Source organism: Halichoerus grypus, chromosome 4 (assembly GCF_964656455.1).
Source record: "Halichoerus grypus chromosome 4, mHalGry1.hap1.1, whole genome shotgun sequence".
Classification (NCBI taxonomy): Eukaryota; Metazoa; Chordata; class Mammalia; order Carnivora; family Phocidae; genus Halichoerus; species Halichoerus grypus.
Window position 1 is genome coordinate 29,950,809 of NC_135715.1, and position 22,126 is coordinate 29,972,934.

The 22,126-nt window shown below is 33.8% G+C and overlaps 1 protein-coding gene across 16 annotated transcripts in view; it reads left to right on the top strand.

Moving 5' to 3' along the window:
- MYCBP2 (MYC binding protein 2) overlaps positions 1–22,126 on the top strand; it is a 272,286-nt gene that overhangs the window by 61,676 nt on the left and 188,484 nt on the right. For 14 of the 16 annotated variants that reach the window (XM_078070219.1, XM_078070220.1, XM_078070224.1 and 11 more), the window contains exons 6-17: positions 3,654–3,896; positions 4,123–4,194; positions 5,619–5,715; positions 9,654–9,727; positions 9,864–10,002; positions 11,582–11,658; positions 12,553–12,757; positions 14,209–14,373; positions 17,102–17,260; positions 18,790–18,994; positions 21,345–21,490; positions 21,816–21,917. In XM_078070219.1, coding sequence (XP_077926345.1) covers positions 3,654–3,896; positions 4,123–4,194; positions 5,619–5,715; positions 9,654–9,727; positions 9,864–10,002; positions 11,582–11,658; positions 12,553–12,757; positions 14,209–14,373; positions 17,102–17,260; positions 18,790–18,994; positions 21,345–21,490; positions 21,816–21,917 — 1,684 coding nt within the window. The remainder of the gene's footprint in view (positions 1–3,653; positions 3,897–4,122; positions 4,195–5,618; positions 5,716–9,653; positions 9,728–9,863; positions 10,003–11,581; positions 11,659–12,552; positions 12,758–14,208; positions 14,374–17,101; positions 17,261–18,789; positions 18,995–21,344; positions 21,491–21,815; positions 21,918–22,126) is intronic. The other 2 variants (XM_078070225.1, XM_078070229.1) reach the window with 1 other exon arrangement.

Below are 22,126 nucleotides of genomic sequence, written 5' to 3' on the forward strand. Positions count from 1 at the left end.
TTTGTGAAGATTGAACCACTCTTGCAGCACAGGAATAAATCCTACTTGATCATGGTGAATGATTCTTTTAATGTCCTGTTGCATTTGATATGCTAGTATCTTGTTGAGAACTTTTGCATCCATGTTCATCAGGAATGTTGGCCTGTAATTCTCCTATTTAGTGAGGTCTTTGTCAGGTTTTGGAATCAAGGTAATGCTGGCCTTGTAGAATGAGTTTGAGCTCAAAACACAAATAATCCAGTTAAGAAATGGCAGAAGACATGAATTGACATTTTTCCAAAGAAGACATACAGATGGCTAACAGACACATGAAAAGAAGCTCAACATCACTCATCCTCAGGGAAATACAAATCAAAACTACAGTGAGAGACCACCTGACACTTATCAGAATGGCTAAAATTAACAACACGGGAAGTAACATGTTGGCAAGGATGCAGAGATAGGGGAACCCTCTTACACTGTTGGTGGAAATGCAAGCTTGTGCAGCCACTCTGGAAAACAGTGTGGTGGTTTCTCAAAAGTTAAAAATAGAGCTACCCTATGACCCAGCAATTGCACTACTAGGTGATTACCCAATACTGATTCAGAGGGGCACATGCACCCTGCTGTTTATAGCAGCATTATCAACAATAACCAAATTATGGAAAGAGCCCAAGTGTCCATCAACTGATGAATGCATAAAGAAGATGTGGTATATTACACGTATAATACAGTGGAATATTACTCAGCCAACAAAAAGAATAAAATGTTGCCATTTGCAACAGCATAGATGAATCTAGAGAGTATAACGCTAAGTGAAATAAGCCAGTCAAAGACAAATATCATATAATTTCACTCATGTGGAATTTAAGAAACAAAACAGATGAACATAGGGGAAAGAAAAAAACAGAGAGAGAGAGAGGGAGGCAAACCATTAAATAGACTCTTAACTATAGAGAACAAACCAGAGGGTTGCTAGAGGGGAGGTGGGTGGGGAAGATGAGCTAAATGGGTGATGGGTATTAAGGAGGGCACTTGTTGTGATGAGCACTGGGTGTTATCTGTAAGTGATGAATCATTAAATTCTACTCCTGAAACTAAAATTACTCTATATGTTAACTAACTAAAATTTAAATAAAAACTTGAAATATTAAAAAAAATAACAAAAAAATAAATAAAACAGTGCAGCAACCAAAAAAAAGTGTACAACCAAGTATCACTAGGCTAACATGAAAAAGAGATCCCCCAAATCAAGAATAATAATAGTAAAAGATAATAGATAATTTGGATAAAAAGAATATAGAGAACAGAAGAAGCTCTAAGAAAACCGATTAATATTTTGATGAAGGATAATAGAAACATCAGTATTCTATTTTTAAAAAAAAAACTTAGAGAACAGGAAAGAATTTTTATAAGTTAAGATAGCAACAATAAAATCAGTAGAAGAGTTAGAAGATCAGGTTGAAGCAGTGTCCAGAAAATAGAAAAGAGAGAGAAAACAGGTGATATAAAATAAAACTGGAGGATTTAACCAGGAAATCTAATACCTAATAGGTATTCAAGCAGAGAGAAGGAAATTAAAAATCTTATAAGGAAAATTCCTGTCCCCTGAAGATACACATGTTCAGACTGACAGAACACACACTGAGTGCCCAGCATTCGTTATGAAAAAAGACCCACACCAAGATAGAGCTTTGCATTTCAGAACACTGTTAATTAACAGACAATAAAGCTTCCAGAGAGCAAAGACCAATTATGTAACAAAGGTCAAGCAGAATGGCATCGGGCGACTTCTCAAAAGCAGCACTGGCATAAAAGATAACAGTGCGTTCCACGTTCTGAGAGAAGATGATGTCCACTACACGTAGCTCAGCTGGCAGTCATGTTTGAGGGATGATGAAGATGCTTTGCCACATGCAAGATATGGAATAATTTTAACTTCTATGCCTGCCTCTTCCTTAATCTAGGTCAGAGCAGGGTTTCATGAGGGGTGTTGCCAAGCGCGAAAAGCAGAAATGATGTGTTTGTGACTTTATTGAGAGGAGCATGGGGAACACTTAGGAGTAGGTATAGAGCAAACTTAGCAAATGCAAAAATAGGGCAATTGTTGACTTAACCAAAAAAAGAAAAATTACACAAGAGGGAAATGTATGTTAAACAGTGGTTCATGAACCATGATTACACAGTCATAGTGAATGACCTTTGAATACTAATGTAACCAGAAATTATTATAATAGCTCAATTTTGAGGATTTGGGATGGAGTAGGGGCATCATCGTTCATAATAGACACCAACAGAGAAAGTATCTGAAACAAAAAAATTAACAATGGAAGCTTTGGCATCTTATATGGAAATGTGGATAGTGATTCTAGATAAAACACCTGTAAGTTTAATATAACTGCTTCTAGGGAGAGAATTTGTAGTATTCAACTATGTATATGTTATATGTATAATTCTATTATATGTATATTTATACTATCTATACATATAGTATAAATTATTTTGGGTGAGTCAGAGGCCTTAGAACTGGAAGGGGAGGAGAATGTATCTGTGAACAGTGGGTCACTTATCCCTGTGAAAGCTCTTCCCTCTACAGAATGCTGCCCAATAGAAATATAATGTAGTCTACGTGTATAATTAAAAATTTTTATTAGCCACATTAACAAGGTAAAATGAAGCAGGTGTGGTTAATTATGTATTTTAATGATGTATTTCACTCAGTATATCCAAAAAATTCATTTCAATGTGTAATCAATGTAATATTATTATTAAGATTCTGTATTCTTGTTTTTATACTAAGTCTTCAAAATCTAGTGTGTATTTTGTATTTAGAGCACTAACCACATTTCAAGAGCTCAGTAGTCACATGTGGCTAATGGCTGCCGTGTTGGACAATGGGGTCTGGCTATGTTGTTGGATGTGGTAAAAGAGAGACAAAAGATGAGGAACAGAATTTCCTCTGCTAGTAGAATGCTGGTCCCATGCTGGTGACTGTTGACGACTCAGTTACAGTGCCAGGTATTCGGCAGGTCTTTGATAAATATTGATATCCAATGATAAATGAAGGTTGAATGAATACACAATTAACACAAATGAGTTTTCATATCATGGAATATTGTTGATGTTGATGGGCATTAGTAATAATGGAGAAGCAAGGTGGAAGAGAAACATTGGAAATTTTGTTTCATCTGTAGAAGCCATACCACACCATTCTCTTCAGCTTAAATTTGTGCTTTGTTATCAGGAAGGGTATTAATAATTATGCATATCCTACAAAAGATTTTTTGGCTTGTGTGTATTCTAATCCAACATAATTTTATTTATATCCAGTGTTCATACTTTTTACTAATCTAGTATGTTTCCATCCACAAAGCTTGAAATCATAGGCAGTACTGGTTATTGGGTGTCTTGGAGAAAGATGCATATTTCAGTGTTTTCAGCCAGAAATGCAAGTTAATATTCTTTGAATTTGACATTTTTATCTTGGGCTGCTTGAGATTTGCTTCTTATAGATAAACGTCTACTTAATAGTTTTTACTGATGTGCCAAACCATGATCATTCTGAACAGTTTATTTTCTCATAAATGATGATGTATCACTGAAGTATCTTTATTTTGTCTGTTTTGTGTTTGCGACATTTAAAAATACCTATTTATTTCTTGTCTTTTAAATAGGTGCCAACGATACTAAATTCCCTACAGAGAAGTGTACAGGCAGTATTGGTGGGAAAAATCCAAATTCAGGACTGGTTTAGCAATGGCATTAAGAAAGCAGCTTTAATGCACAAGTGGCCATTAAAAGAAATATCCGTTGATGAAGATGATCAATGTCTACTTCAGAATGATGGATTTTTTCTTTATCTGTTATGCAAGGATGGATTATACAAAATAGGCTCTGGATACAGTGGAACAGTTAGGGTAATGTGATTCCTTATAGTTCTTAATTATAGCAGAAGTTATGTCCATCCTGAATTGTGTTTTGTTTTCAGCTTCATTTTTAGAGTACTATTTAATTTTGATGTAATAATATTTCTTTGAAAGTCATGATGGAAACATAAGTATTAAATGTCATCCATTTGTGTTATTTTTCATTGATTATTAATTACGAAACTGTGGATGGGCTAACTTTTTTGTTACTTTGCAGGGCCATATATATAATTCTACATCTCGCATCAGAAACAGAAAAGAAAAAAAGTCTTGGTTAGGGTATGCTCAGGTAAGAGAATATCCATAATAAACCAAACTTTTCTTTCCTGTCTTTTAGAACATGTGGCTTGTACTTGTTTGATCAATAAATAACGTCACTTCTGTTTAAACAGATACGGTGTATTTTTAATAATATGGCTAATAACAATGATACAGTATAATATAAAGAACATTGGCTTAGAATTCATAAGAGGTTTACTTTTAGTTCTGGCCCTGATCCTTACTAGCTGTGTGACTTTGGACACCTCAGTTAACTTATTTGATCCTCTGTTATTTAGCTATAAAATGGGCATAAAAATGTCTTCTGTTGGAATTTTGTTAAGTGGATCTCTAGATAAGAATCAGACACCACCACTACCATTAGCAAACATGAATTGGGAATGTATCTGTGTGACCTGAGTCCAAATTAGAGCTTCTTGTCACTAGACCCTTCATTTTAAGTCTAAATCAGTACCTCCGGGGAACAGTGTGTGGCCTGCCCAGTGAACAGCTACCTATATGGAGGATCATGCAAAGTATCACCAAAGAGAAAAGAGCTAGGCCTGTGTTGCTTCCTTAATGCTGTGATCTCATCACCTGACTAATGTGACCAAATGGGTGTCAGCAATCAGATACCTTACTGTACCTCCCATGGAGAGAAGCAGATGAAGGATGGACAAAGGGCCAGGTTTATTTCCATACTGTCCCTTCCTGAGAGGTAAAGTCCAAGCTCCCTTGTGGAAGGATATATAATAAAGATATCCCTGCATACCTGTATTGCCCAGCTCACAGCTTATTGTCATCATCAAATGATAAAAGATATTTGAAAGCATTTTGAAAATTAAAGAAATTGTTGATACGAAAAATAATTCTGCTATATCGACTATTGGGGAGATTTTGAAATTAAATTTTATATGTCTAATTACTCAGTGATTGTCTCTTAAAAGTTAACCTGGTTCAAAACGTCTCATCAAATTTTTATTTGCCACTATAGTATTTTATGTAAGAAATAAGGACATGGTAATATGTTCAGTGGCATATCATTCCATCTAAAACCGCTACCCTATTTGTTTCTAAATATTAACCAAAATATTTTAGCTATTTTTCCTTAAAACATTTGTTAAAATAACAGTGGTCATTTCTCTTATTTACTTGGCAAGTGATAAAATAATTTGAACAAAATGTCTATGCTGTCCTGGGTGGTGTATCTAATGTAGGTATCTGAGAATGTAATAGGTCAAATTGATACCCAGTAGTGTACAGTTCCTCCTCTTACTAAAGCATACCCATGTTCTTATATTTTTAATCTTAAATCTGTTTTAGATATCAATATTGACATATTACCATACCTCAAAAAACTATACAGACAGACCTGTATGACTACTTTTTCTGCTAAGTAGCTACTGAAAGAAATATTTTAACACATAACACAGCAAAATTTTTTGTTGTTTTCAGGGTTATTTATTGTATAGAGATGTTAATAACCACAGCATGACAGCCATAAGAATAAGCCCTGAAACACTGGAACAAGATGGTACAGTAATGTTACCAGGTATGTTATTCAACTAGTCATTTGTTTTCTTCACAGGTGATTTTAAGAGATGTGCATATTAGGCCATTTGGACACATAAAAAGTGATTAGCCAGGAATAGTGCTTGCTTACAAATAGGCTGAAAAAAATCTTGACATACAAAATATTTTATAGTCTATATGAAGTTAATGCATGTGAGGAAAACAGACATTGGCAATATTGTATAAAGTGTTTTAATATTTGTTTTCCAATCACTGGCCATCTACAGCCTGATCCCCTACCCTCACCCACCAAGATAGTTTCAGCTGCTGAATTAGGGGGTGTGAGGTTACTTTGTTGCTCCTAATAATAGGATGACTCTGGCTCTCATATAACTTGGTATGAAGGAACCCTCTATTAATTTTTATTTTTTCTTTAACAACAGTGCACTTTAGGTTTTCCTCTTTTTTATAAAGAGTTTTCAGACACAGATTTTAAATGGATTAGGAATTTTTTTTAATTCCATCATTTATACTTTTTAATACTACTCTGATAAGGCACTTTGGACAGAATTCATTTGCTTTAATTTTGAGGTTGCACATACATATTTATCACTTAATTCACTGTATTTATCACTTAAATCATTGTCTTAAGTTCTGGGGCAGTGGATCTTAAATTTTGTGGAACACTGGGCAGATGCATAATACATTATCCCTTATAAGGTCCTTGAATTTGCAAATACCTTTAATGCATAATGTAGGAGTTTGCTTATATTAAAATCTTAAATGTTTAATGTGTGTATCAATAATTTCATGGAAAGCAGCAATATTACTTCTAAGCACTTGACCATCTGGAAATGATTGAGAACTACTTCTGAAGAATACATTGGGGAGGATAATTGCTCCCAAGCTGGTTGTTAATTTTTAAAATATTCTTATGACTTCATCAAACATTTATTCGAACATTGCTATGCATATATATATACCTTAACATGACACCGTGTTAAGGTAAATGCCACATTTCATGTGTGTTTCACAAAAAAAGCTACTTTGGAAAACAGATAACTTATTAAAGCCATTTTGTAAATAACTGTTTTCAGATACACCTGTAGGTTTTTGTTTTGTTTTGTTTTTCTTTTTTTAAATCACCACAAGTCCTGGATGAACCATGTCTCTGGTGATGATGGTGATGATAATGATAATTTTAAAATAATTACCTGCATCCCCATATATATGTATATACACACACATATATACTTATATTAAAAATAATCACATTTATTGTATAAGTATCATATAAGCAAAAAAAAACTAATTGTAACTCCACTTCCCATATATAAACACTGTTAGCATATTGGTAAATATCCTGTCTTTTTTCTATGTATGAATGGACAGTGTTATAAAAAAGAGGTCGTATGCTGTCTAATGCTTTTTTAACCTATCCCTTTCACTTAATATTCTGAATATATTTCCAGACCATTAAATAGTCCTTCACAATATCATTTTAATATTAAAAAGTATATTTCATTGATTAATATATTGGAATGGAAGTTCCTTCCAATTTTTTACCATATAAATTACACTGTTATGAGCATCCCTGTCACTCTTTGTGCGTGTTATTTTAGAATAATGTCCTGGAAGAAAAATTCTTAAATACACTACCCCTCCCAACAGATGAATACTAATATAAAGATGTACTACTGAGAAATGCTGATCAATTAATAAAGATTGTGACTGAGAAGATCATTTGAAAATGGCCTCCCTATAGCTATTTTATTTATTCCAACATGATAAAAAATGACTTGCTAATGTTTTTGTTCAGTTTAAATCACTCTACATCATTTAACATGAAATGCAACTTTTAACAGTACAAGTGTGGCTTTCTGTGTTTCATAAATACGTACCATATTCAAGGTGAAGAATGAACCAAACTTTGGGAGGACAGTCCTGTGCCGTGTGTCTTCCTAACTGGCAGATATTTTCCTGAAGATGCTGTCTTGTAACATTACATGCTGGATAAAGAAAGGATAAGGAGAAGATCTTTTTGAAATCATGCAGCAGGAAGACCTGCCCTCAAGCCTGAGGAAGCCTATCATCATTTTTCCATTTCTTTGATCTGGACTGCAGTTTCTTCAATAGCACTTTTTTCCCCCTAGCTGGGGGCAACTTGTTAGTTTTCACATCCAGAAGAAGCAGAAATAAATTGTCAGGTTCATAGATGATAATGAATATGCCATATTTAAAATTGACACAAATCTGGTAATTCCTTGAGCTTCATGTTCTAACCTGTCTTTAGATTCTAACTTATAGATGAGTTATTTTCAACCTAGCATTGAAGAACTTAGAACACTTTTTTTCTGTTGTCATTTTAGCCTTTATATGTTGGCATATCTTTTATATTGTACCCTTATGTCATTTACTCTCCATGTCTGGTGACAGATTGCCTCAGATCATGAGAATTTTTGCCAATCTTCTTGCGCCGCTTCACTTCCTCACCCCTGCATTTATCTGAAATTATAATGAGTTTTTCTTCTTTGCTTTTTAGTTTAAAATCTTACTGCTTAGAGCTTGAGAAGCATCTTTCTTGCGCCTCTTTGTATTCTGTACAGTGGACTAGGAACTCTTTCTTTCGATTTCTCCTCTCTTTGATTACCAAGTCTCTTGGGCTACCAGTGGGCCTTGTCTCCCAGTTTCTATTTCCAGTTTGTGATCACTGAATTCTCTATTTGGTAAGGGTCTGCCTGTGTTTTGCATATTTATAATAAGGAAGTATGCTAGTATGAAGCTCCTGGGCAAAGATATGGAGTAATCCAGCTTATTTGGGTGGGCTCCATTACTGCATTCCAAAACCAGAATTTTATGTTTTGTTGATTCAGGTGCAAATAGAAATGAAATATTATTTTTTGTGTGTGTTGTAATTAATGGAGACATTCATCCTAGTTCTCTGCAGTTATTTTGGGAAGTGTGTGTGCTCTTATACTTGCTTGCTGAATATTTGTTTTTCTAAAAGGATACAGTTTATACTTAGATGTTGATTTTGCTTGTAGTTTCATGTTATTTAGTAGCAATCACTAACACATGTCCCAGTGGTCCTTCTGTAATACTGGTATCCCTTGTTACAATGGCACTTGTGCATTATTTTGATCAGAGTATATATGCACTGTTCCACAGAGATACGTACAGTATTGACAAAGCACATTATTCCAGCCAAAATATGTGAGCGCTTTCAGACAGAGGAAATACATAAGCTTAGATGTGTTTGTTCTATGAAGCAGGTGACCATTTAAAAATGTATAGCATGCTATGGGGCTCCTGGCTGGCTCAATCAGTAGAGCGTGTGACTGTTGATATTGGGGTCGTGAGTTCAAGCCCCATGTTGGGCCTTGAGCTTACTTAAAACACACACACACACACACACACACACACACACAAATGTATAGCATGTAAAATTCTAAAAATGCTGGGAATAACTATTAAACTTCTAAGTGGGAACTGCATAACCAGTTCTGTGTAATAAAGCAAGGGATATCTGTAATTGGATACCATAGACCTCAAATGCAGAAGCTTTTAGGTCTATCTGTATTTTTCTGTGACACTAATGACTGTGATGTATGTCAGAGGGTAGAGTGTTGCTACATCGCATGTGATTGTATTGAAATGATTATAACCAATATTATAGTTTGTTCATCATGATGCATGTTTATTATCAGACTACATCTAATACTAATTCATTTTGAAATTAGGTGGGCTTTCAGGTCCTTGATTATGGAAGATTTATAAGTGTAAGCACAAAATGTAGTAAGTAATAATAGTTGAATTATTTAGTTTCTGCTAATTTGTAATTCTTTATTAAAAAGCACAGTATTCCTTTAAGTTTAAGTTTATCCTTATTGCGTGGAGAACTTCAGCAGAGGTGTAAAGTCATTTTGTGAGCTGTTTATTTATATTGTAATATAATTACTTTTTCCTCTTTTTGTACAGACTGCCACACTGAAGGTCAAAATATTTTATTCACTGATGGAGAATATATTAATCAGATAGCTGCTTCAAGAGATGTAAGTACTCTGAATCATGAGTAGCTGTGTAAATGGAATCCTTTTTTCATAAATTATTTGATCTTAATTAGACAGTAGAAAGCCTTGAAAGACCAATTTATACAACATATTACTCTGAATGTTTTATTTCTTTTAGGATGGCTTTGTTGTCAGAATATTTGCCACAAGCACTGAACCTGTGCTACAACAAGAATTACAACTTAAACTGGCCAGAAAATGTTTACATGCCTGTGGTATCTCACTATTTGACCTGGAAAAGGACTTGCATATTATAAGTAAGATAGTCAAATAAGCCTTTCTCCCATATTTAAATTTTCAGATTCTTTATTCTTTTGAAAACTCATATTGTGTTTTGAGCAGTAGTATTTTGGTGGTTACTTTGCTATTACTATAAAGCAACTTATGAATTAATATGTATAAGTGGCTAGAAAATAAGACCTTTAAACAGAGTGTGCTATATGAACACCATTTTAAGGAAATGACTAATAATTTTCCCTTTTTCATTTTGAGTAGAGCAAATGAAAATAAACTTAATCTGATAAGAATTATAGATAACATTTAGGGACATCATTAATTGTTATGTTCTATCTTTATTCAGTTATTTAAAATTTTGAAAACTTGTTGTAAATATTACTACATTAATAAACATAGTTCTCTCATTGAAACCTTTGATTGTTACTTGAACAGATTTTCAACATAGCCATAGAATGCTCTCATAGATTGTGAAAATGGTAATTGGCCTAACAAACTGATTAATAATCTTTCATTTGGATACAGAAATAGAGACAACCACACAGAGTATTTCTCAGTTTTAGTATATGTACTCTTGCAGGGTCGTAGTAGTAATTAGGATCCTTAGTTCCCATGAGGCTCTCAATTTTGGTTTGCCATGGTGTTCCAGGTTTAATGGTGCCATTTTTAGCTTGTGGGATTCTTTGCAAGACCCACTTTTTTGACTGTTACCTCATTAAATTTAATAAACTTGACATAAGTGGTTTATTTTGCATATTTTATTTAATTATGTAGTGTTTTTGTAATTCTTCACAGAAAAGTACTGAAATTACAGTTTTTAAATTTAAAAAGCCCATAAACTAATTAGTAGTTTGTATAATTAGACAGTCATAAAATATGTCATATATAATTATTTACTCAATAGTTTTACAGTTTGAAAATGTGCATAAGGGTCTTTCTGTGTATGCACACATATGTATTCAGATTCATGGAGTAGCTACATGAAATGTTCTTCTGTGGAAAAACATGGAACAAAGAATCTGATATACCTTAATTCAAATATCTGCATGGTATTGTCCAAGTCCAAATGAATCTATGTCTGGACTAACTTCATCAAGCTTTATATTTCTTCATTCGTAAACCAGGCAGTATGGTTGTGAAGATCAGACAGGATAAGGTTCATGCACTCTGTAATGCCTGATACCTAATAATGCTCAATAAAAATTTATTCATTCATTCATTCAAGGAATATTGCTGACATGGATTTAAATTTTTTTTATATTTAAAAAATTAACTTGGCACTAGTTTGAAACAAATTAAAAAGCTTATGGTAACTTTATTTTTCCTTGGAGTAGTGTATCTATTGTTAATTTTTTTTTTTTTCCAACTTAGGCATATGACATTTCATCGTCCTTGTTTTTTCTTTTAATTGAAGTGTAGTTGACACACAATGTTACATTAGTTTCAGTTGTGCAACATAGTGATTCAACATAGTGATTGTTAGCCTTGTTTTTGAAGGGTATTAATTGAGATGACTTTTTAATCACTCAAAATAGTGTGAAATTATGATTTACATTATTCATATTAAAAATATAGTAGTATTTATTAGTCTTGTATTATCAGGTACAGGATTTGATGAGGAGTCAGCAATTCTTGGTGCAGGACGAGAGTTTGCACTAATGAAAACAGCAAGTGGAAAGGTAAATTACTCTTTAGGATCAAAAATGAACATTCTGTGCTTTATGAGATAGTCAATTGGTATAATCAATTGATTAGTTTACATAGTTCACATGTTTAAACATAATATTTAAATTTTTGATTTTAAATTATTATTTTAATATGGTGAACTTTTATTCATGTTGAAATAGTATAAAAGAAAGTTGTGACATATAAGAGTGAAAAACTTTATAAACTTTTTAAAATGTTCCATTCCTACAAATGTTTATTTTAATTATGGAGCTTTTTGTAATTTTTTGAGTTGGAATGAATTCACATTTTGAGTTCATTTTGATGAACACGTTTATTGCAAATTTCTGTAAATGTGCAGAAATACAGAGACTACAAGTTGAGGGAAATAGGAGCAAGTATAATTAAGTCACAGATTGTAGAGGTCAATCTATAGAGATGGAAGTTTTTTTATCTAATGGGTGTGAGGTTAAAGTAAGGTAATTAAAAGAATTTTGAAAATTAAAATTACTAGGCAATTATGGTATATTTGTATGTAGGTTTTTTTTACATTGGGAAAAACAGTTGAGAATTTTATCAAATTCCTACTGTTGTGAGATTAGAGTATATTTGTGAAGTATATTTATTCATATCCATTCAGGAGACTTATAATGAAAGATTATACCTGAGTAGATATGAAAAAGCTATTAAGAACTGGATCTTTGTGAAAAATATGTATATTTCTCTCCTGCTGATCTCACAGAAGTTGAATAGTGTAAAAACAGTTTGGTTTCAGGTTTTGTTTTTCAGTAAGATATGGAAGTTTTTTTTTTTTTCTCATGTGAAGCATGGTACACTACTCCAAAAGGTACTATAATTCTCTCTCTCTCTCTGTCTTTCTGTCTCTCTTTTTTTTATATATATACAAGATATATTATACTGGCAAGTACCAGAGTCTTGGAATCAAGCAAGGTGGTCCTTCAGCAGGAAAATGGGTTGAACTACCAATTACAAAATCGCCAAAGATTGTACACTTTTCAGTTGGTCACGATGGCTCTCATGCCCTTTTAGTTGCAGAAGATGGAAGCATATTCTTTACAGGATCTGCTAGTAAAGGAGAAGATGGAGAGTCAAGTAAGTTGACTGATCAACTGGACATTCAGTAAAAATATTGTGGAACTTATTAACATGAGGTATATCAATTTCAATAGCACTAACCTCACCAAATTAATAGAGGATTTTACATTGGGGCATAATCAACTGATTATGTGGTGCTGTACCATTCATTAAAGAATTGTAAGTGCTGATTTTGTTCTAGAGTTCATCTTCATGAATAAAAAAAATTGATGATGCTTTATGGATACACTGCTGTTCATCTGTTTTGTTCATTGGTGTTATTTTAAAAAACTTATTTATTACAATATGTTATTTTAGGTAACCCAAAATTTTATAAGGAATATATGTCTCAGAAGGCAGTAAACCTCATGTAACCTGTGTAATGGTGTTAGTTATGGCTCACTGTTCTTTTTATTATTTTTCTGTAATGAAATCATTCCTAAGCAGTGAAAACATAAACAATTTTGTTTGTCTCTGATCTTTCCTATACTTCTGTTCAGTTTTTCTCAAAGTGTCATTTTTTTCTTTTTGTAACCTCTCATATACTTTATATGTTTTAGCACAGTGGAGTAGCATCTTATGAGGATTAGGTTTGAAGTCAACATCTAATGTAAAAATCATGTGTACATAAAAGTTACTTGGAAAAAGATCCCCATAAAGTGTATTGCCATATTTGAGAAACTTCAGCACTGCCAGGTTTTCCTTCTAGCATTTGGAGGACATTGTTCTTTCTTTGAGCACCAGATAGTGTAGTTACCGTATATATGTATATGGATCATGTTATATGAAAAAACATAATGGTATTTTTAAGTCCCAGAATTGTTCCCAGCACAACAATGTGTTTTTACTCTGAAAGGCATCAAGAACTGGGATTGACTGAAAGAACAGAAGATTCATATTTCCCATCTTTTGCTCATATCAGGGATTTAGTTTTTGAGAAAAGAGGCTACTTGGATCATCATCCACATTTAACTTTATTTACTCTTTCTCCATATATATTTCCCCTTCTTAGACAATTTCACTGACCAGGTGTAGCTGCTTAAATATGTGTTGAATGGATGAGGAATTGATTTAGCTTTCTAGGATCTAGCATAAGAATACATATGAGGTAGAGTTTGAGAGAAAATCATATATATGATAAAGGAATGTTGTTAATAATATAAATAGCAAATCTAGAGATTGGGCTCCCCAGAAGCCAGAAGTTTGGTAGAAAATTGGTGTTTCTCATTGGAAATTTCAGTGTGTAACAAAGAAAAGGATCTGACAGTGATAGCCTAAGTATTAATTAACCAGATGAGGCTTGCAGGTTGACTCATTTTAATTGACATGTTGGGAAGCCCAGACCTTTGTGACGATAAATGAAGTGTATCATAAATGCGTATATTTTTTCCTTGGGCTTTTTACACAAACCATTATTTTTATTTATACATAGATGCCTTAATTTTATTTGTTTTATGTTGTTTTTTAAGCTAAGAGCAGACGGCAATCAAAACCCTATAAACCTAAAAAGATAATTAAGATGGAAGGAAAGATTGTGGTGTATACAGCCTGCAATAACGGAAGTAGTTCTGTTATTTCTAAGGATGGAGAGCTATACATGTTTGGGAAAGATGCCATTTACTCTGACAGTTCAAGTAAGTTCAACTTAAACACATTTCACTTATGCAAACACATTTCACTTATGCAAAGAAAGTCTAGTACTAGACATTATATATTGGAAAGATAAGTGTAGAAAATTAACAGTTGTAGCATGCTTTCTCTAAATTTTTCACATTCTTTTTTTTTTTTTTTTTTTTAAAGATTTTTATTTATTTGAGAGAGAGAGAATGAGAGAGAGCGAGCACATGAGAGGGGGGAGGGTCAGAGGGAGAAGCAGAATCCCTGCCGAGCAGGGAGCCCGATGCGGGACTCGATCCAGGGACTCCAGGATCATGACCTGAGCCGAAGGCAGTCGCCTAACCAACTGAGCCACCCAGGCGCCCTTCACATTCTTTCCAAATACATTTTGTGATTCCTTCCTGTCTTATTGCTGGGAACAGTGTGACTAGTTCCATGCAGAGCTCATCACAGAGCATGGCTAGTGCGGCTCTACTTTAGCTATTACTTTGTCTGGAAAGCTTTCCCTAGACTCAGTTCAGATGCTCTTGTGACATGTTCTTGGTAGTACCCTTGGGAAATGATTTTCATAACATAACTGATTGATAATTGATGAATTATCCATCTCTCCCATTAGATAGTTAGGGAGGGACTGTCTTTCTTACTTACTGTTGTATCCCCATTTCCCAACACAGTGTCTTATACATGGTAGGGTCGTAAGAATTACTTGTTAAGCAACTCAGTGACTGATAAACCAAAAGTGTAATGAGTGGATATGTGGGATAGGACTAGCCAAATGAAGAGTTTTATATTTATAAGCTCTCATCTCAAAAATTTGTTATGTTTGGTTACTAGATTTTCTTTCTAGCACTTAAGAAATGAGTATCATTGTGACAGCCCACTTGGTAGGATTTTATATTTGGTAAATATGTAAAGCCTGTGAATTTCTTGCGAAAAGGAAAACAGAATTAATGAAATTTATGGTTGGAAGTTTAAGTAATTGTCTCATTTCTGGGGAAATGACATATATTACACATTTCTAGCAATTATTAAGTTGAACTATACTCAGTTGATATGTGAATTGGCTTAATGTGGTAATATTTAGATCCTCAGTTGGCCTCAACTGTCAGTCAGAATTTGGGAGTGGGCTCATTAAAAATAATGTTCAATAAAGCTGTTGCTTGCTAAGACCTTGTTGCCTAGCACTGAAGAAAACTTGGGCATTTATTCAGTATGTGTTTATTGAGAACTGACAGTGTGCTACAGCTTGGTGGACCAGGCACACATGGTCCCTCTCTTTTTGAGGATCTGAGAGACGATTGGGCATTTTACAGCTTAAGTATTAGAGAGGTGTGTTTTAATGGTTATGGATATAGACCCAGATCCCAAGACTGCCACTTTTTAGTTGGCTAATAACTGGCTTAAATTCCTTAACTTTTCAGAGATTACTTTCATTTTTTTTTTCCATCTTCAAAAGGGAGCTTATGACAGTACCTGCTTTATATGGTTGTTATAAGATTGTAGCAGATAATGCTAATGAAATGCTAGCACAGAGCCTGACATATGTAAGGGCCCAAGGTGTGTCAGGTGGTACTGTTAATAATAATAAATAATATTTCTAAATATACATGTCTTTTTCAAATAAACTAAGTACTAAAAATGGGAGTTTTTAAGCTAAAAAGACCTAAGTAATACAGGGTGGAAGAGAAGGTCACCTTAGGAAAGTGATACCTGAGAAAATAATGTGGAATGGTTTTTCCCAAAGTGTGATACAAGAATTATATTATTTGTAAATTAAAACAAATATAATGAATCATGGAACACTACATCAAAAACCAATGATGTACTGTATGCTGACTAACATAACATAATAAAATAAAATAAAACAAATACTTTAGTTTTTTCAAGAAGTCTTTATTTTAGTATATCTTGGAAATACTCAACAATCTTTGATATTTACTGTTGTTACTACCTGATAAGGTTAAAAATGCTTCAGTCAATTTAAAATTGTTGCAAAAATATTAAGATTATATGGGTAGCACTTGGATATGGCAAATATAATGAAAGTAATACGTGAATAAGTGTTGTAGGAACTGGCTAAACTAGTTAGCTATTGGATTGTGGAAGAAAACACTGCAGGTTAAAAAGGATTGAAAAATGCTGCTTTGGAACATCTCACAGGTTTCTACAGAAACAATGGGATTTCAGTATACTCCAGGAAGTATTTTGTTGTGTTTGTCAATCCTTTTTATTTTTTTTAATTTTAATTTACATATAGTGTATTACTAGATTCAGAGGTAGAGTTCAGTGATTCATCAGTCTTACACCTAGTGCTCATTACATCACGTGCCCTCCTTCATTCCTTTTTAAGGCAAGTCAAAGTAGGTGAAGTACATGATTTATAGGCTCCTTTGTGCTTGGACCAGGAAAGTCTGAGAATTAGTGACCCTTCTGAGAATTGTTGAGAGTGTTGACATTTAAAGCAAACATTCAGGAGACGCAGGCTTGAGCCAATGGCCACAGTAAAAATTTGTCCCAAGTCTGGATGATAATGTTTTAAGATTTTGGGACTTCATCACAAACTTAAAAAATTAATTTACTGATACCCTGCCAGTCTTTTGCCCACTTATTTCTCATTTTGGTGGGTTATTTTATCCCAGAAATAAAAAGTTCTGCGTTGAGGTGGTCCTTTTATAATACTGAAGATTTACTAGACTCAGTAAGGTTTTATTGTTGTTCCTTACCAAATTTGTATCTGTCCTATAGGTTTGGTAACAGATTTGAAGGGCCATTTTGTAACTCAGGTGGCTATGGGCAAAGCTCATACTTGTGTTTTAATGAAGAATGGAGAAGTTTGGACATTTGGTGTAAATAATAAAGGACAGTGTGGACGAGACACTGGTGCCATGAACCAAGGGGGGAAAGGTAGGTGTTGGACATGTGGATATTAAATTTTGTGTCATCTTTTCATCTTTTTTTTCATTAAGTTTTTTAGAATAACTTGGGGACTAATCTTACTCTTTTCAAAACAAGTGGCTCTTTAATATCATACTTATAAAATAGGAAAACCACTGAATTTCTTATCTTTTTGATATGATATAACTGAAACATTTGAATATACTTTAGACTTTTAATTTTTGAGCAAATGAACTTGAGTGTTTTTCTTTCTTTTTTTTCTTTTAAAGTTTATTTATTTAAGTAATCTCTATATCCGACATGGGGCTCAAACTCATGACCCCAAGATCCAGAGTCACATGCTCTCTTGACTGAGCCAGCCAGGCGCCCCAATTTTTAAAAATTTTATATAAAATATAATAACACTTATTTGATTTAGCATTTTGAGTGACTAAATTATTCTAGAAAAGTGCATCTTTCAAACTCTTCATTATTAGTTCCTTTTACACCACACAATTTCAGTTTTAACTGTTTTTGGCAGCAGCCTATCTGGGAAATATTATCTTCCTGTTTAATAGCACACGCTACCTGTAATTTCACCCATTCCCGACAACTAAAAATGATTCTTAAGAATACTTGGCCTTTTACGAAGAGCTAAATTATAGATGCACCTTACTGCTTTGCCCTAATACTCAGGCTATTGACTTTATGAGTTTCATTTCTGTTGTTACAAGTATTTATAGATTATTCATTCTCATTGTATAGTAATCAGTTTTGTGAATATACCACAGTTTGGGAATCTTTTCAAGTATTACGGACATTTGGGTAGTTTCTAGTTTTGGTTATTATAAATAGAGTTGCTATGAACATTTCTAGTGAATGTTGGTGGAAAGTTGTATGCTTTTCTTTTAGGCATATAACTAGGAGTAGAATGGCTGGGTCCCTCATTTTTCTTTTAATTTGCATTCCCTGACTATTAGTAGTATGTTAGACCATCTCTTCAAACTTCTTAGTTTTCTTGCCTTCTTATTGATTTGTAGGAACTTTTGATATATTATGTTGTATGTGTTACACATATCTTTGACTAACTAGCTTATCCTTTACATTTACTTATGATTTCATTTGTGTATGTAATTTCTAAACTTTGGTGACAAGTTTTTCATTATTTTTCTTTTATAAATTTTTGCCAGTTGCTAGTAATGGGAGGATGTTCTAGAGGGGAGGGACTCATGGCTTAGAGCACGGTTGGGAGACATTCTTCCGTCTGTTGAATGACAGTGTTGGCACTGAGGATGGAAATGAAGGACTAAAATCAACAAAAATTAAAAGTATGATTGGCAGAAAGTAATAGCTAAGAGGTGTTCCTGCCTTCCCTCTTTTTGCAGAAAGGAAATGAGAGCATTTATTTGTGGTTCCTATATTAAATTTTATTTTTGTTGCTCTTATATTTTAGCATTACATTGTATATTCACTTTGATTAGTATATGTTACATAATTTTACCAGTTTTGTTGACATAGGAATAATCTACATAAAAGTTATAAATTGTTCTGTCAAATAGGGTTTGGAGTTGAAAATATGGCAACAGCAATGGATGAAGACCTGGAAGAAGAACTAGATGACAAAGATGAGAAGTCCATGATGTGCCCTCCAGGCATGCATAAATGGAAGCTGGAGCAGTGCATGGTGTGCACCGTCTGTGGGGACTGTACGGATTATGGAGCCAGTTGCGTCAGCAGTGGGCGTCCAGACAGAGTCCCTGGAGGGTAAGAACGTGATGAATGCTGAAGAAATAAGACACTAGCAGAAAAGGTGCACAGCACATTTCTTTTCAAAATTATTCCAGAGTGTATTCTACTTTGTTGTTTCTTGAGGGCATATTGGCGTATACGTGTAATTCTAATAATTGTTTTCTGTTATAATAATTTCTAATTTAGTGTCAGTTTTATTTAAGTTGCTTTTCTTTCATTTGATTCATTTAAACCATTATTTAAAAACAAGTCAAGAAACAAACTGAGGGTTCTAGAGGGGAGAGGGGTGGGAGGATGGGTTAGCCTGGTGATGGGTATTAAAGAGGGCAGGTACTGAATGGAGCACTGGGTGTTATACGCAAACAATGAATCATGGAACACTACATCAAAACTAATGATGTAATGTATGGTGACTAACATAATAAAATTTAAAAAAAAAAGAAAAAATATGGAAAACAAACAAACAAGTCGTAGGGGCACCTGGGCGGCTCAGTCAAGCATCTGCCTTCGGCTCAAGTCATGATCCCAAGGTCCTGGGATTGAGCCCCTCATCAGGCTCCCTGCTCAGCGGGGAGTCTGCTTCTCCCTCCTGCTTGTGATCTCTCTTGCTGTCTCTCAAATAAATAAATAAAATCCTTAAAAAAATAAATAAATAAAAACAAGTCATAAATTTCTTAAAGTCTTGGGGCTCTACCTTAATTTGTGTTCTTTTCCTAAGACTGTTTTAATGCCAAATATCTATTCATTTTTGTTGAACATTAATCTTTTCTGGATGGAATTATCAAATATCATATAAAATACTCGGTTAAAGACATATAATTTTCTTTTAAATTAAATTTATGTTCACAATTTTAGGTGTTCTAGGAACTATTACTTCTGAAGTTGCATTATACTTATTTATATTTATCCTCTTTTGCTTTTGTTGGACCTTTTTTTTTCCCCCTTGGGGTCCCATGTTATCATTATTTTAAACTTTATATGTGAGTTTGGCAGAATCAGAATGCAAGTTTTCCCCTTGAATGTTGGGGAGAATTTTATACTTGGCCTAACATATGAAAATAAATAATTTATAACAGGCCTTTTCTTTTAGGCTATTGAAATATTGTGATTTTTTAACAGTAAGTTTTCTCTGAACTTAAGCAGTTGGTAAGTATCATAAATGAATTTCTGAATTCTCTGATCCTTCCTAAAATTATTCTTTATGTGCTTTTCCCCAGAGATCTACTATCAGTTTCCAGTAATTATTTATAACTTAAACCTATAGACCTAAATGGACAGTACCTAACCAAATATAGTAACTTACTTATTAATGAGGCAAAAATGAATAAATGAATAAAATTAACATAAGACTATATGCCAGGACACTCTGCACTATTAAAAATGACTTCAATTATTATAGAATTGTGGCTACATATCTTAGAATAAATTTAGAATGCCACATTATCTTTTAAACAGTGCGTATAGACAATGTAGTAGGGCATATTAGTTTATCAGTTTTTACTTCTATAGTTAGTGATCTTCCAAATTGTCAATAATGCTTGCATTTTAAACCCAGGAGTTTCACAGGGCACCTAGCTATGTCTTTCAAAACTGCTGCCAGGTAGATCCTTTCTCTTGTACCACCACAAATCTGGATAACCGCAGGCTCAGTGAAGCTGTCTGAAGGTTTTCACTTCCGATCCAGCAATAACATTAAAGCTGTGACTTCTATCTACATCCACGAAATAGGTGACTAAGAAGTTAGTTGTTCACTGACCCTGTAGGCAACTTCTGGGAGTGTTCTTGTCCTCAGTTGTAATCCAGTGGCATACACTTAGTTCACAACTGATAAGAACAGGACAAAGAAGAGGAAAAGGAACAGGCAATTGGACCCAGTGGAAGGAGAGAATGAGAGATGATGACATATAAAGGAGGGAGAGAAAAGGAGACATAACGTACGAAGCTGGCAAGCTGAGCTCACTTACTGATGGCTATGCACACCTTTAAGTTAGCTGGTGGAGAACAGTGTTTGTTTGGTAATTGACTAACCCACTCAGACCATTTAATAGTAAGCTGCTGGTGCTTTACTAATTGTGATAACTTCTAAAATATTTGTTAATAGTGGTTTTGAGGATGGCAGAATCCATTTGTATTTTCTATAGAAATACACCAATTATACCTATGAGGAGCTTAATAAACTCTTGTTTTTAGTTATTCCATCTATTCATACCTATTCGGTTCTTTAAAATTGGCACATGCTGATCTGAAGGGATGATTTCATTGCTAACTCATATAACTTAATTTCAGAAATCCTGAAAAGACATTATAGAAAAGAGTTTTAGGGAAAGAGTAGAAGCATTTCAGTTAATTATTTTTATTTTTTAAGGATCTGTGGTTGTGGTTCCGGAGAATCTGGCTGTGCCGTGTGTGGGTGTTGCAAGGCTTGTGCAAGAGAGTTGGATGGTCAGGAGGCAAGACAAAGAGGAATTCTTGATGCAGTGAAGGAGATGATACCTTTAGATCTTCTGTTAGGTAATGTGATGGATTGTACTACACATCTTGTCCTCAGCTCAGTAATTTATATTAGTATGTGCTAAAAAAATTGATAGTTAACTATGCAGTACTGCGTATATGGTAGCTGATAGTGTGTCACTAATTAAAGGGTAAGGCTCTTTTTCTCTTTTTTGCTAAGATTCTTCGAGTAAAAATAATTTGTGTTTTCATCAGTGTTTTGTTAGCTTTTACTTTCTTGAATTTCATATAGTTCTTTCATATCTATTATTGTATCTATCTATATATGTTTTTTTTTTGTGTTTCTTTGTGGTTTTTGTTTTTTTTTTTTTGGTCAATCATCTAGCTGTCCCAGTACCTGGGGTTAACATTGAAGAACACCTTCAGTTACGACAAGAAGAAAAACGACAACGTGTAATCAGGAGACACAGATTAGAGGAAGGAAGAGGTAAGATGTAGCTGCAGAGAAAAAGTATATGAAAATCCATTTTCTTATCGTATACTGAGACCACTGAAAGTTTACAGAATAGGCTGACTTGGTAAGACATTGCAATTAAAATTAGTAACATTATAGTTACATATGAAAATCATGTGAAAATATTCAGAGTATTTACATTTGTGCTATTAACTTAGACTTAATTTAGTAGAATAGGGTGT